At 42.7% G+C, this 15,458-nt stretch overlaps 1 protein-coding gene and 1 long non-coding RNA gene across 4 annotated transcripts in view; one reads left to right on the forward strand and one right to left on the reverse strand.

Moving 5' to 3' along the window:
• Positions 1 to 113, reverse strand: part of LOC122242062 — a 33,000-nt gene extending 32,887 nt beyond the window's left edge. The window contains exon 1 of the long non-coding RNA XR_006222234.1: positions 15 to 113. This is a non-coding gene — a long non-coding RNA (uncharacterized LOC122242062). The remainder of the gene's footprint in view (positions 1 to 14) is intronic.
• A 145-nt stretch (positions 114 to 258) lies between these two features.
• On the forward strand, positions 259 to 3,877 carry DNAJC28 (DnaJ heat shock protein family (Hsp40) member C28). 3 transcript variants are annotated; one of them, XM_042999252.1, is made up of 2 exons: positions 259 to 285; positions 1,374 to 3,877. In XM_042999252.1, exon 2 carries the CDS (start codon positions 1,405 to 1,407, stop codon positions 2,563 to 2,565), a length of 1,161 nt encoding a protein of 386 aa, XP_042855186.1. In that variant the 5' UTR covers positions 259 to 285; positions 1,374 to 1,404; the 3' UTR covers positions 2,566 to 3,877. The 3 variants fall into 3 exon arrangements, with proteins under 3 accessions (XP_042855186.1, XP_007090490.1, XP_042855185.1); XM_007090428.3 differs by having other exon boundaries at positions 270 to 467; XM_042999251.1 differs by lacking the exon at positions 259 to 285 and adding an exon at positions 513 to 686.
• Positions 3,878 to 15,458: the final 11,581 nt, after the last annotated feature.

Below are 15,458 nucleotides of genomic sequence, written 5' to 3' on the forward strand. Positions count from 1 at the left end.
CAACCCCCACTCACCACTCTGCTCTCCACAGTTCAGGCCACCGCCACATTTTCGCTGCCCCCGCGCGGCGGAGGACGGAGCGCGCCGCACTTGGCGGCGAACTACACCTCCCACAATCCCAGTCGGCCGGACCACCTCCCGCAGGAGGTGGGCGCGGAGGCGGAGCGGATCACCCGGGGGTGGGGCGGAGCCTTCCGAAACGTCCTGCCTGTGTCCTACAGGGTACAGTTCATTTTAGGAGAGATTCCTGGGTTCCCTGTTCAAGTAGGACTTCTGCCCCATTAGGTACGACTCCGCCCTCCGTCCCCTCTGTGGTCCCCTCAGTGTAAGCCGGCAGATGGTCTAGTCCAGGGCCGCCCGTGGGCCGCAGCGAGACCCGAGGGGAACGACAGGCAGGCCGCGCACGCATGCGCAGAGGCGCAGCATGGGGGCGGGAGCCGCTAAGCCCCTTCCCCGCCGCTGTGAAGGTGAGTAGGGGGCGGGGCCGGGCGTGTTCCGCGTCAAGACTGACCACTGCCCCGCAATGGCCACGGGTGGATCGGCCGCTACCATCTCGACCAACTCTCCGAGCCGTTGACCCCAACTGTCCAGAAAATTGGGGTCCCTAGAAGCTCAGTTTTAGCGTTTGTCCATCAATATCCCACTTCCAGTCCAACCACTTCCAGCATTTCGTTGCTATTGTCTAGGTATAAGTTTTTCTTTTCTGCTAGACCATGCGTGTGAAAAATAGCAGCTAACATGTCAGGAGGGCCCACCTTTCGTCTTGGTTTTCTAGCATGTAGCAAACAGCTCCTGCTTGATAAGGTATAGAGCTTAAAGGCTTTTGGACACTTGATTCTATTCAACTGTGTGTCAGATGAGGTACATGCTTTGCCGTGCCGTTTCATGTGTGTACGTCTTCTGAGAAGACTCCTTGAGATGATGAAGACAGTGATACACTAAAGACATAGTGGAGGTGATGAAGTTTATAATCTGCCAGGAATACAGAGAATTAAGCAAGCCTCTTATTGTGCCCTAACCCTACCCATTTTCCTTACGCCTTGCTGTGTGACTTGGTTATGTTGCTTAACCTTCTGGGCCTACCTTTTCCCATAAAATGAGGAGATTGGATTAGATCTCTTAAGAACTTGCCAGCTCTGAAATTCTGCGATTAGTTAGTGAGTAGAATTCAGATGATATCACAATATGGTAATGCTAAACATCCTCAACTTCCATTTCTCTGCTAACGCAAGAGAAACATAGCAGGTGTAAGAATGTGGCAGCAGCATTAGACAGAACTGCCCTTCATGGTACCTGTAATTTCTTCCTGATTGCTGAAAGTATGAGATTTGCTGATAATATAACTGTCTTCACTCCTTGTTGTCTGTTTGTAGATCATTGCTAGGAGGAACTCTGGGTACAATTATGAACACAGTGTGTGTAATAATGGCTCACATCTTAAGATCTCATCTGATAAATGCTTCAATGGTACCGAATCGAATGAAAATGCCTCCATATCTTGGTGTCATTAGAAATAGAATGATGTCAACTCAGAAATCCAAAAAGAAGATGAGAGACTATTACAGGCTGCTGAATCTGGATGAAGGATGCTCTGCAGATGATGTCAGGGAAGCTTTTCATAAGCTTGCCAAGCAATACCACCCAGACGGAGGTTCTAGTACAGCAGATTCAGCAACATTTATACAGATCGAAGAAGCTTATAGGAAGGTGCTTTCCCACGTGGTAGCACAAGCAAATGCCGGACAGAATAAAGTTGAAGAAGCAGAGGAAGAGGAAGAAAAGTTCAAATATAAAACACCCCAACACCGACATTATTTAAGTTTTGAAGGTATTGGTTTCGGAAGTCCCAGTCAACGAGAGAAGCAATATAGGCAATTTAGAGCAGACCGTGCAACTGAACAAGTGATGGAATATCAGAAGCAGAAACTACAAAGCCAGTATTTCATTGATAGCGTAATTGTTAAAGATGTAAGACAGAGTAAAGAACAAAAGATAACTCAGGCTATTGAGCGTTTAGTAGAGGATCTCATTCAGGAATCAATGGCAAAAGGAGACTTTGACAATCTCAGTGGGAAGGGAAAACCTCTAAAAAAATTTTCTGGCTGTTCATATATTGATCCCATGACTCACAACCTGAACAGAATATTGATAGATAATGGATACCAACCAGAATGGATCCTCATGCAAAAGGAAATAAAGGATACTATCGATCAACTCAGAGAGGCCATTTTAGTGTCAAGGAAAAAACTTGGGAATCCAATGACACCAACTGAACAGAAACAGTGGAACCAAGTTTGTGAGCAGTTTCACGAAAACATCAGGAAACTGAACAAGCGAATTAATGATTTTAATTTAATTGTTCCCCTCCTGAGCAGGCAAAAAGTCCATTTTGATGCACAGAAAGAAATTGCCAGAGCCCAGGAAATATATGAAGCCCTTATAAAAACAAAAGAAGTCACAGATAAAAACCCAAACAACACTGATCAGGGAGAAAGGGAGAAAATACCTGGAGTCAAGACAGGTTTTTTTAACTGGATGAATGTGTGGAAATTTATTAAAATCTGACCATTTAAATATCCATAATACTGCCCCAAATCATTTTCAGTTGTACTGATGTCATACATAGGGGATGAGATTTATTGCTACAATACAAGAGTTTGAGTTTTCACAAAACTAATCACATCTCTAGTGATGTATAAGTGTGAAAGCTGTCAGAAACTGAGAGAAGTGTTCAACCAGCTTTGCTCTGAGGATATTGCAAGAAAAGAACTCCTAAGAAAACAATTTATCCATTTCAGAGTTTAAATGTCAGTCATAGGTGAAATGAATTAGGACAAGGACTCAGACTGGGAATCGTAAAGGGTAGTCCAAAAGTCTTAGTGCACTTTTAAGCTCTAGTAACTTAAAGACAGTTGCTGTTGCTATCTTCACAGCTACTTAAACAACAATGAAAAAAAACCCTAAGAAGTATTATAAAAAGTCACAAAACTATGGAAGTATGGAATGTAGGCAAGCAAACCTCCAAATGATGAATGTTCTTTGCAAGCTTGCTGCATTTAGACCTTGTGGTTATTAAAGTTTAAAACTGTTCTAAGACTTTTGGGATCCTCTTTACATGGATGGAAATGTTATGATCAGGAAATTAGCCCAAAGGAGTTACTGTACTCTCCCTTTTATATAAAGACCTTCCTTGTGGGTATTGAATAACACACACACACACACACACACGCATGCACACACACTATCTGGGTTGTGCTTTTTCCTTCCCAACTTCTTGGCTGTAGAGAAATCCATCAGCCAAGATAGTTGATATAGCTGTTCTAGAAATAAACTCCAGTGGCCACTTTAAAGAGTTTGGGTGTATTTTCTATCCTTTTGGAGATTAAAAAAAAAAAAGAAAAAGTCCTTGGGCTCAATAGAAACTTAAGATTTCACTCTGGCTTCATCTCTAATCAGAGATTGAAATGTTAGGTTTACATAGATCTATCTGAAGCCTGTCTTTGTCATGTATCAGATTCCCCAGAGGCTTTTTCCATATGAGAATCTCAATTTAGGGATCCAATTTCCTGTCTTAGGAACCCTTTCCCACACAAAAAGATGTCTGGATTTTGTGCCAGTTTGCACTTTTGACGAATGACAAAAAGATTAACATTCGTGAGATTGTGTTCTGTCCACTTTCAGAAAATCTGCCTTTTTTAGATTTGTGTAATTGCTTTAGCCACAGAACTGGGCAACTAGAAGGATACAGAGGGTGGTCAAACTGAACAGATCTTTTTCCTTATTTAGAGTGTCGTATTATGGATGTTGTTCAAAAATGGCACTTGCCACTCTGATCTTGAAAGAACAAGTTATTTTTTTTTAATTTTTGTTATGTTTATTCATTTTTGAAAGAGAGAGACAGAACACAAGCAGGGGTGGGGTGGAGAGAGAGGGGGACACAGAATCCAAAGCAGGCTCCAGACTCTGAGCTGTCAGCACAGAGCCCGACGCGGGGCTCGAACTCACAAACTGTGAGATCATGACCTGAGCCGAAGCCGGACGCTCAACCGACTGGGCCACCCAGGCGCCCCAAGAACAAGTTATTTTGTAAAGTATGTGATAGTTAAGTCAAACTATATCTTCAAAAGGAAATTTCAGGACTTTCTGCTTACATGATGGGGTAATTAATTGGTATAATATTTGATTATTAAATGAGTTATGTGGCTTCTACAATGATGCCATTACTCTAAACAAAACTGTGAAAAGTGTGAAATAAAGCTACATAATAAGAACTATGGTTATAAAACATTTTAGAAGGCTTTGGTTCTGTGAATTTTGTTAATGGGAATTAGATGTATGATACCTAGTTGAATTGTAGCAACCTATATAAAGGAAACCATTTTCAGTATTGGATCACGGATGGTAAAGTTACTGGAAAACTCTAGTAAATCCTCAATTTCAGCACAGGACACTTTATAAATATTGTCTATATTAGTAAGATTAATAAAGTTAATTTTAATGATTATCCAATGGTTCATTGTTATATAAACAATTAATAATAACTGTAATTTCGGCTGAGTACCTGAATTAATATTTTTAAAACTTTAAAAAAAATTTTGTTTAATGTTTTATTATTTTTGAGGGAGAGATAAACAGCGGATGAGTGGGGGAGGAGCAGAGAGGGAGACACAGAATCCGAAGCAGGCTCCAGGCTCTGAGCTGTCAACACAGATCCCGACATGGGGCTCAAACTCATGAACCGTGAGATCATGACCTGAGCCGAGGCTGAACGCTTAGCCGATGGAGACACCCAGGCACCCCTATTTTTTAACTTTTTTGATTGATGATATAAAAACTGTGACAGAGGGTCACCTGTGTGGCTCAATCAGTTGAACGTCAGACTCTTGATCTCAGCTCAGGTCATGATCTCACGGTTCAAAAGATGGAGCCCTGTGTCAGGGTCTGCACTGACAGTACAGAACCTATTTGGGATTCTCTCTCTCTTTCTCAAAATAAATAAATAAAAAATAAAAAACTGTGACAGATTATTCTTGTAACGAAGGCAAATTCGCTGGTGTAAAAACAGATTCACTAATTTAAGTAACTAAAATTCAGACCAGAAAAAAAATATCCTGGCCAGTTTATCAGAGTTTGTTGAATTGTAATCTTTTTTTTTTTTTTTTTAATTTATTTTGAGAGAAAGAGAAGGGTAGGGCCAGAGAGTGAGAGAATCGCAAGCAGGCTCCATGCTGTTTGCATGGAGCCCAAACCCATGAACCGTGAGATTATGACCTGAGCCGAAATCGAGTGTCACATGCTTAACCTTTGGAGCCACCCAGGCACCCCTGTTGAATTGTAATGTGACACCTCTCTCCATGATGCAGCCTTGGCCTTTTCTGTCCGTGTTTCACCTTCTAACTTTGCCAGCTTTTCAGGTGTAGTAGTAAGTTACCGAGATTTCTGACCTCATTAATAGGCACAAACCAAACTCTGCCTGATTCCAAGCCTTTTCAGCGATCCTTTCTTCAGACTGTAGGACCAGGACCCTGGCCCAACACCCTGAGGATAGAGCCTCGCATCCCAGGGGCTTTTGGCTCCCAGATGTGTGAAATGGTTTTTGCCCTTGTTCTGTACGCCTGAGGCTAGTTTGGTGTCTCGGGGCTATAGTTTTCCTTCCTTGATAGAACACGTGCAATACTACTCATTTTCCTCATGAAGCCACCAGCAGGTGGCTGCTTTTGAGGGCGGGGGTCCTCCCAGAGATGGGAGTCCCCCATGACTTTGTATGATTGGGGCCTACTACTTTCTGACATACTTCTCTGCTGCCAGCTGCTTGGGTCCCCATCCCTGGGCCTCAGCCATCATTTGGGACATCCTCAGTACCTCTCAGGCACCACTGATGCCGATTTGTCTGTTCCTACAAGTGTTGCTTTTCCTTTTCAATAATGTTTTGTTCACTCGGCATACATTTATTGGAGTCCTGGAAGGGAATCCACCAGTCCACCGTCTGGATGATCAGGAATCAGTAGCTAAGGGGGACAAATGGACCCCTCAGCCCTGAATGTAACCCTCAGATACTCAGATACTCATACTCACCCTGGCTGCAGGCAGGGGGCACTAGCGGAAGGGCAGACCCACAGATGTTGCATAATACTTCTTGCCCAGCTGAGACCAGACTGGAACATCAAAATACAAATTTCCTCAAGGCTTGGGATGACATAAGCAGAGGGAAGGCAGTTCCCAGGACAGGATAACCTGGGCTGTGTTCCTCCCTAGTTTGTCTCTGAGCCCAGTGCCCTGCACACCATTCTCCCACGTCTGAGAGGACCCTCAAGTACCCTAAGCATGCCTCTACTCCCCCAAATCTAGATTTAGGAAATTAAGGACTAAAGGATTTTCTTTCCTGCCAAGACCAATTTCAGAGGTCTGGCATCTCAGAAGGTCCACCTCTTCCCTAGATGATTGATACGTGCCACTGTCCCCCAGCCCCCCAACATGACAGATCCTACCTGAGAGTCTCAACAGGACACACGCATCAAATAAGCTTAACATTGTTGTAAGAGAGACCTAAAGTTGTAGGGAGGGTCCTTCCTGGTGTACCTTGAGGACCTTCTAGCAAGAAGCACATGATCCAGTGGTGACTCAGCTTTAGAATTCATAGCTGGGCCTCTATGGTCTTTGTGGTTTCACCTCTGTGGGTGAACCTCGTTCCATGGCCATGTCCTCTCAACTTTTCCACTTAGCCACAGTTTATCTCATGATTTGCCCAGCTGAGCCCCAAGCTTCACCATGAGATTTGCCTAAAAGATGTGGTAGACAGCTGTTGCACTTTTTGGCAATAAATAGCCACTCTTGCCACGTTGAGTGGTGGCCTTACATAAGCAAGAATTCACAAAGTGGAGAAATGAGACAAAAGCAAGTGCACATCTCACCCTCCAAATGGCCTGTATCGATGGTGGCATGTGCCATTCATCTAGGGAGGATGTGGTTCCTAGCACAGGAAGTCAGACCTTCGAAGCTGACCTTGACAGGAGAGAAGATCCCTCATTTTCTTAAAGATGCTCAGCAGTGGGCATGTGACCTAGGCCCTGCCAAGACCTGTCCTTGGGAGACAGAGTTCAGAATGATGCACAGGACAAAAGAGGCTGGCTCTCTGTAGATGTTCCATTTAGCTGGTGCAGGAAGGCAGTGGCTGCTAGGTGGACAAAGAAGTGACGTCAGTGCCGCTAGCAGTGACAGTCAAGTTCTTGGCTGTCTTGTAGTACGTGGTTGTGGCCACAGCAGCTTTGGTGTTTTCCTCACCAGGTCAGTTCTTCAGTGTTGTTTTAGTTACTGTTCCTGAAAACAACCTTGAGCCACTTTCTTTGGCCATTTGCAGCTCAGCACTGTGACTGATACAGATGAGATCATGAGACTCTCATGGCTTTGGGATACCCAGGAATTATACGTTGGATGTGGCACAGGGGGCACGTGGACTCCCATTAAACTCTCAGCCCTGCCACTTTGTAGGTGTGTGATCTTGGGCAAATTATCAAACCTCACCGACCTACAGCTTACTCAGGTGTAAACACTCATAATGATCACTTCTTGTGAGAATTCATTGAGATATTCAATGTAAAGAATCCATAACAGTTACTGACACATGATGAGCACTCCACTCTAAGCATCAAATTATGCACATTGTTGTGCTACGAAGAGAATAAACAGATGTTTTTATTACTTTTAAGGTTTGCTAAAAAAATGTTCCATTGTTCTTCTCTTGGGGAAGTATTGATTTCAAAGTTGATCTTGCTAGTTTCAGTCAATTTCCTGAATTCACTGAACTGTTCTCTGACATGCCTTCAGCTAGCAGAGGGCGTTAAATGAAAATGTAGAAGTTAGTCAAGAAAGACCACATATTATATGATTCAATTTATATGAAAGGTCCGGGATAAGTAAAGCTATAGAGACAGAAAGTACGAGGGCTGTAGAGTTTGGGGGAAATGGGGAGTGACTGCTAATGTTTATGGGTTTCTTTTGGAGGTGATAAAAACATTCAAAAATTGTGGTAATGGTTGCACAACTCTGTGAACATACTAAGAACTGCTGAATTGTGCACTTTAAATGAATGAGTTTTATCGTATGTGAAAGCTGTTTTCTTTTTTAAAAAAAGAAAAAAGTAAGAAAATGTTGAGTGGTTCTGTGGTAGGGTCCCCTCCTTAAGGAAAGAAAAAAAACCCCAAAACCTCAAGGCAACCTGGTTATACACGTACGTGACAACATCCCTCATGACCTTGTAACAAGAGACCACTTAATCAGACTACATATTTGTATGTTACCATATATGGGAGACAAGTAAAAAGCATATAAAAAACTATGGAGTTCACATGGAGTTCGGGGCTCAGTTCTTTGGGTACAAACGCAACTGAGCCGCACTGGCATGAATAAAGTTGCTTCCTAGAAAGAAAAGCCTCAGTGTCACAACTCTCTGCGCAAGAATCCTGCTACAGTTCTGAATTTGGTAGGTTGCTTGCTACTTTTCTATACTCAAGAAATGTCCTCAGAAGCATAAAGAGTAAGAGAACTGTTTTAAATTAAGCATAAAAATGACAGCCAATGTTTTAAGAGTTTAAATTTAGATGCTTTCACATCTCTAGCAAATGTTGATTAATGTGCACAAGTTTCTGCAAAACCCCACAAAACTTTGTTAGTATTCCCAGGCATTTGCTACTGTGTCCTCTTTTTTTTTTTTAAAGATTTTATTTTATTTATTATTTTTTAATATAATTTATTATCAAATTGGTTTCCATACAACACCCAGTGGTCACCCCAACAAGTGCCCTCCTCAATGCCCATCACCCACTTTCCCCTAAGATTTTATTTTTCTAAGTCATCTCTACACCCAACGTGGGGCTTGAACTTACATCCCCAAGATCAAAAGTCGCACGCTCCATGATTGAGCCAGCCAGGCGCGCCTCTTTGTTTTTCTTAAATAAATAGCCACTCTTAGCAAGCTAAGTGATGGCCTTATATAAACAAGAATCCACAAAGTGGAGAAAAATAGATAAAAGCAAGTGCACATTTTGTAAAAAATGATTGAAAAAACATGGTCTTTTAAAAAAAATTTTTTTTAATGTTTACTTATTTTTGAGAGAGAGAGAGAGACACAGAGTGTGAGCAGGGGAAGGGCAGAGGAAGAGGGAGACACAGAATCCGAAGCAGGCTCCAGGCTCTGACACCCAACAGACTGAGCCACCCAGGCGCCCCAAGAACATGGTCTTTAATTACATAGACAAAACCTTTTATTCTAGAACTCAGGAGGTGATTAGGCAGTGGGTAAGGGGTCAGTCCCCACTATTTCCCACCACACATCATGTTGCCCAGAGCCTCTGGGGACGAAGAGGCCTAAAGAGCCTGCCTTTCCCCTCTTCTCTTCTCTCCAACACCCAAGACAGAGTGGCCTTGAGACGTGATTCCGTAACCTTCTGGACAGGAGTGTCAGGGAGCTGGCAGAGTGAGGAAGAATACCTGTGCGTGCCTTTGGGTCCCACTCTTACGGACATGAGTACCTTGAGAAGTTTGGGTGATGCCTGTTTTAAGCTTATCACTTATGGTGCCTGCCTGCCCACAGGGGCCAAAGCCAAAATGGCCCAAGAGCAAGGAATATATCAACTGGCTGGTAAAGTGTCACATAGCACAATAACATAAAGTTCTTTGTTTGGAAAAATAAAACCTTTTTTTATTTTGAAAATTCACATGTATATAGTAAAAAATTCAATCAATGCAAAAGGATAGGTGATGAACAAATGAATTCCCCTTTATCCCAGACCTCCCCACCCCCCAGATCCAGACCTCCCAACCCTACTTCCCAGATCTAAATGCCATCAACCACTTCTTGCACATCTACTAGTTTTTTGTTTGTTTGTTTTTATGCTGTAGTAACAAATGACTACAAAATTAGTGGCTCACATAACACAAATTTGTTGTCTTACAGTTCTAGAGGCCAGAAGTCCAAAGCGGATCTTACTGAGTTAACATCAAGGTGTTGGTGGGGTTTCATTCCTTCTGGAGGCTCTAGGGGAGAAGAGAATCTGATTCTTTGCTTTTTCCAACTTCTAGAAGCCACCTGTATTCTTGGCTTGTGTCCCCACCCTCTATCTTCATAGCCAGCGACAGCAGGTTAGCCTTCCCCCTAGTCACATTACTCTGACTCTCCTGCCTCCCTCCTCCACTTACAGGACCCTTGGACTTACATCGGCCCCACCCAGATCATCCAACATAATCTCCCTGTTTTAAGGTCACTCGATTAGCAACCTTAATTTCCTTTCATTAAGTAACATAACATATGTACAGATTCTGGGAATTAGGACCTATTTGGGGAAGCCATTATCCTGCCACCACAATATCCTTTATTTATATATATAATTTATATACACACACCATTTCTCCACCTGTCTCTCAAAAACAGATACATGTAAACACACTATCTTATCTTATCTTATCTTATCTTATCTTATCTTATCTTATCTTTCTCTTCCACTGTCTATTAATGAATCTTGAGGATCTTTCCAAATCAACACATCTAGCTTTATTCAGCCTGCATGAGATCGTTGTATGTTCTCCTGGAAATAAGAACTAATCAATACTGAGCAGATGAAATAAATAGCAGCACAAGGTTACACAGAGAGAGACCTTGAGGCATAGAGACAGCAAATGCAAGTTGAAGTCGTCACGAATCAGGAATGAGATATGGCATAATAATGCGTCATAAGGTATGAGGTACAGAGAAAGTGACAATAGCTTACTTATTGAATGCTTTCCTTGCACTAACTAATCTTCACGACAATCCTACGACAGGTCCTGTTATTAACTCTTTTTGAGAAATGAGGAAACTCGTGAGGCTCAGAGAGGTTAGGTAACTTGCTTTGGGTCACACAGCTAGAAAGTGTCAAGGGTTGGGATCTGAACCCAGATTGTGTATGGTTGGTCTGACTCCAGATCCCTGTTCTTACCCACACCGTGCCAAGGTGTTGGCAGAGAGGACACTGGAGCAGATCACATTAGGGAAGCGTCTGCAGTGAAGATTCAAGACACTGAGTTTCTGGGGACTGTCTTGAATTCAGTGTGTTTTATTGGGACTGTCATTCTTTTATTTTTGAGTTCATGTATTTATTTAGGTGATCTCTACACCCAACGTGGGGCTTGAACTCATGGCCCCAAGATGAAGAGTCGCATCCTGTTCTGACTGAGCCAGCCAGGTGCCCCTGGACTGTCATTCTTGTCCTTTACTGCCCCTGATACCACAAGAAAGAGGCAGTGAGGCTTTGGAGCTAGGGAGACTTGAATTCGGACCCAGATTTTGCCACTCATTAGCTATGTGACCTTCTTGAGTTTCTGTTTTTCATCTGTCGAATGAGTTTATAGTTGACCCTTGAATAGCAGGGGTCTGAACTGCTCAGGACCAGTTACACTTTCTCTTCCTTATGATTTTCTTAATAGCATTTGTTTTTCTCTCCTTCCTTCTAAGAACACAGTGTATAAGACATATAAAACACATAATATGTGTTTTATAATATGTTATCATTATATATCATTATAATATGTTAATAGACTATTTATGTCATCAGTTAGGTTTCCAGTCAACAGTAGGCTGTTAGCAGTTAAGTTTTTGGGGAGTCAAAAGTCATAGGTGAATTTTTTTTTTTTTTTTGAGACAGAGAGAGACAGAGCATGAATGGGGGAAGGTCAGAGAGAGAGAGGGAGACACAGAATCGGAAACAGGCTCCAGGCTCTGAGCTGTCAGCACAGAGCCTGACGCGGGGCTCGAACTCACGGACCGCGAGATCATGACCGAGGTGAAGTCGGACGCCCAACCGACTGAGCCACCCAGGCGCCCCACATATGTGAGTTTTTGATTGCGTGGGGGGGTTGGTGTTCCTAACCCCGACATGGCTCAAGGGCCAACTGTAATCAGACCTAACTTGCAAGGATAGCTGTAATCCTTAGAGATGATGAATATGAAATGCTGGGTGCAGGCTGAGGTCCTCAGTAGTAACTCGGTGGAGGCATTACTGCTCCCGGAGGATATTTTGGAAATTTGTGGAGGAATCTTCAGATGACAACATGGCTGCAGAGGCACTGCTGGCAGAGTTTCTATTTAGCCCATTTGGACCAGTACGTTGTGCTGTCTGGCATCTATTCTGATTGGTTGATAAGTCCATGCAATCCTAATTGTTAAATATTTCGAACATCACCGGCCCCCCCTCCCCGACCACAAACATTTAGGAGGGGGAGCCAGGGATGCTGAGTGTCCGCAGTGAGCAGGGTGGGTGACGAAAAAGAAGAATTGTTCCATGTCTTGGTCAACATTCAAATATCTCACCAGACATTCATGCGGGTGAAAAAATCTGTTCATGATAATCTAAGCCTGGAACAGAATTATATTTTACGTGTAAACACAACATGTTTTTTTGCGTGATTATTTTATTAAAATTAAAAAAAATATTTATTTACTTTTGAGAGAGATACAGACAGAGTATGAGCGGGGGAGGGGCAGAGAGAGAGGGAGACACAGAATCGGAAGCAGGCTCCAGGATCTGAGCTGTCTGCACAGAGCCTGACGGGGAATCGAACTCACGACCTGTGAGATCATGACCTGAGCCGAAGTCAGTTGCTTAACCGACTGAGCCACCCAGGCACCCCTTTGCATGATTTAAAACACACTATTTTTTTTTCACTAATTCAACTAATTTACTAATGCATTCACAACACAACTACTAGAGAGAGAGAGAGAGAGAGAGAGAGAGAGAGAGGGAGAGAGAGATTCTCAAGCAGGCTTTGTGCCGTCAGCAGAGAGCCCGACATGGGCCTTGATCCCACAAATCATGAGATCATGACCTGAGCCAAAATCAAGAGTCGGTCACTTAACTGACTGAGCCACCCAGGCGCCCCTAAAGATTTCATTTTTAAGTAATTTCTAAACTCAACCTGGGGCTCAAACTCACCACCCTGAGATCAAGAGTCACATGCTCCCCTGCATGAGCCAGCCAGGATCCCCGAAGATCCTAACTTTCTGATACGTACATTTTTGTGTCGTGACCTCCCATGTTGTATCAGATGTGGTCTATGTGACCAATAGTATACAACAGAAGTGATAGGATGTCACTTCTGAGGCTAGAAGCTTCCTGCTCTCTCACTTTCTGTTAGATCACTTGCTCTGGGTGAAGCCAGTTGCCATGACTTGAGGCAGTCTTGCACAGGGGCCCATGTGTGCAGGAACTGAGGCCCCTAGACAACAGCCATGTGAGTGAGCATTATTGGAAACAAAGCTTCAGCCAAGCCTTCAGAAACATGCAGCCACCACTGACAGGTTCACTCTAAGCTCACGAGGAATCCTGAGTCAGAACAACTGAGCTAAGTTGCTTCCAGATTCCTGATCCTTAGCTATTATGTAAAATAATAAATAAATGCTTGATGTTTTAAGTTGCTAAGTTTGAGGATAATTTGCTACATGGTAATCGATAATTAATAGAGTAGACATACAGGAAACTCTGTAATCTCATAATTTCATTAATAAGCATTGTAGCAATAGTTCATATATGTTACCCTTCTAGTGTAAAGAAAATCAATCAATATGGCAAAAATTACAGGTTGAAATGATTAATTTGGGGGGCCACATTTTGCGTTTCTGTGTTATCACATACTGTCCCTAGAGGTCTCCTACCTAACTTCTCTCTGGCTTCTTGTACGACTGTACTACTGTGTCTTTCTCGGACCCATCATCTGTTCTCTGTTTCCCATTGAAGAATTTATCTTCCTATCAATCTTTTAAACACTGGTGTCTGAATATATCCTTGACATAGCACACTTGCAATATTTCATTGCCACCTTTTCCCGGATCGTAACATAGGTGATTGTTTTTTAAGTTTATTTATTTATTCTGAGAGAGAAGGAGAGAGAGAGCAGGGGAGGGGCAGAGAGAGAGGGAGAGAGAATCCCAAGCGGGCTCCATGCCATCAGCACAGAGCCTGACACAGGGCTTGATCCCATGAACTGAGAGATCATGTCCTGAGTAGAGAGTAAGAGTCGGATGCCTAACCGACTGAGCCACCCAACATCGGTGATTATTTTAACACAACACTTATAAAAAAGACTGACTCATCTGCGACACTATCATACTTCTCATTTTCTCCATATCTATTTCTGTCTCTATTGCTGCTGAGGTTAGGTCCCCATTTTTTTTTTTTGTTTAAAACTAGTTTTTGTTGCTGTTGCTTTGTTGTTGTTATTGTTGTTCTAGTGTTCTCAAAAGCCAGTTGAGGTTGTTTTTCCGGTCACTCGCAACTGAAGGAGCCAACTGATAAATGTATCCACTGTCATCAAGAGTTTAAACTACAGAGAGAAAGGTTTCCTCTTCTGCCTGTGTCATATAATCCCCTGAGCTTTGGTATCATTTCCCCCGGAAGATCGGTCTTTCTCCCAAATGATTGATCCTTTCAGGAGAAGGTCATTTCAGATCCACAGGAGTGTGATCTTAGCCTCAAGACCTTCATCCAAATACTGACTTATGTGAAGTCTTTTTGTTATACAGCCCCGTAAGATTATGGAGGAAGAGACAGTATTTTAGGAAGTATATGTTTACATATTATGCTTTAGTCTTTCAGTTCCTGTAATACACATCTAGCGTGTACTTTCAAAAGATGGGAAGTGAATGCCACTCCATTAAAGCTCGTGAAACAGCGTTGAGATAATAAGAACAAACCAGAATCTGTGGAGCCTAGTGCAAAGGACAGCTTGAATTGTTCTTTTTTCTTAGTAGGCTTGAACCAACTGGACCGGATTCTACCTGTCCACTTTTAGGTGAAACAGTGTTTTTAGAACCTGTCCTCGCCCAAACCTGAAAAGGTCCTGAAATCGCAAAGACTCCAGAATCTAGGAGGGCCTCTCTGAGGTTCTTAGGTAATAGGAATTTAAGAAAACACATACTTAGGTAGCTACATGATGGAATACCATTTGAATCAGAGCAGGTGTGAAGTTTTGCTGAAGCTGATTTGCAACTTTACGAAATACTCAAATCAGTACATTTGAAAGGCTGACATTGAAATGTGGACATCAGTAACTTAACCCCAATATATTTCAAATGCCCGTATTTTTGAAAGCACAACTATATATGTGTGACTCTCTTTGTAAAGTAGAGGTTTACAGAATGAGAGGGAAGCTAGTTGCATTAGTGTAAGTCCCCACTCACTTCTGAAAAAGCAAGTGAAGGTATGTACATCCTAAGGGCAGGTCAACAGTAACATGTTCCTTCAAACATGGAGGTAAGAATTTTCTTTTTTTTTTAATTTTTTTTTTTAACGTTTATTTATTTTTGAGACAGAGAGAGACAGAGCATGAATGGGGGAGGGACAGAGACAGAGGGAGACACAGAATCGGAAGCATGCTCCAGGCTCTGAGCCATCAGCCCAGAGCCTGATGCGGGGCTCGAACTCACAGACCGC

Source organism: Panthera tigris, chromosome C2 (genome assembly GCF_018350195.1).
Source record: "Panthera tigris isolate Pti1 chromosome C2, P.tigris_Pti1_mat1.1, whole genome shotgun sequence".
NCBI lineage: Eukaryota > Metazoa > Chordata > Mammalia > Carnivora > Felidae > Panthera > Panthera tigris.

Excerpts from the sequence above, each read along its gene's own strand:
- DNAJC28 (XM_042999252.1), top strand. The coding sequence starts at position 1,405 with ATGAACACAGTGTGTGTAATAATGGCTCACATCTTAAGATCTCATCTG.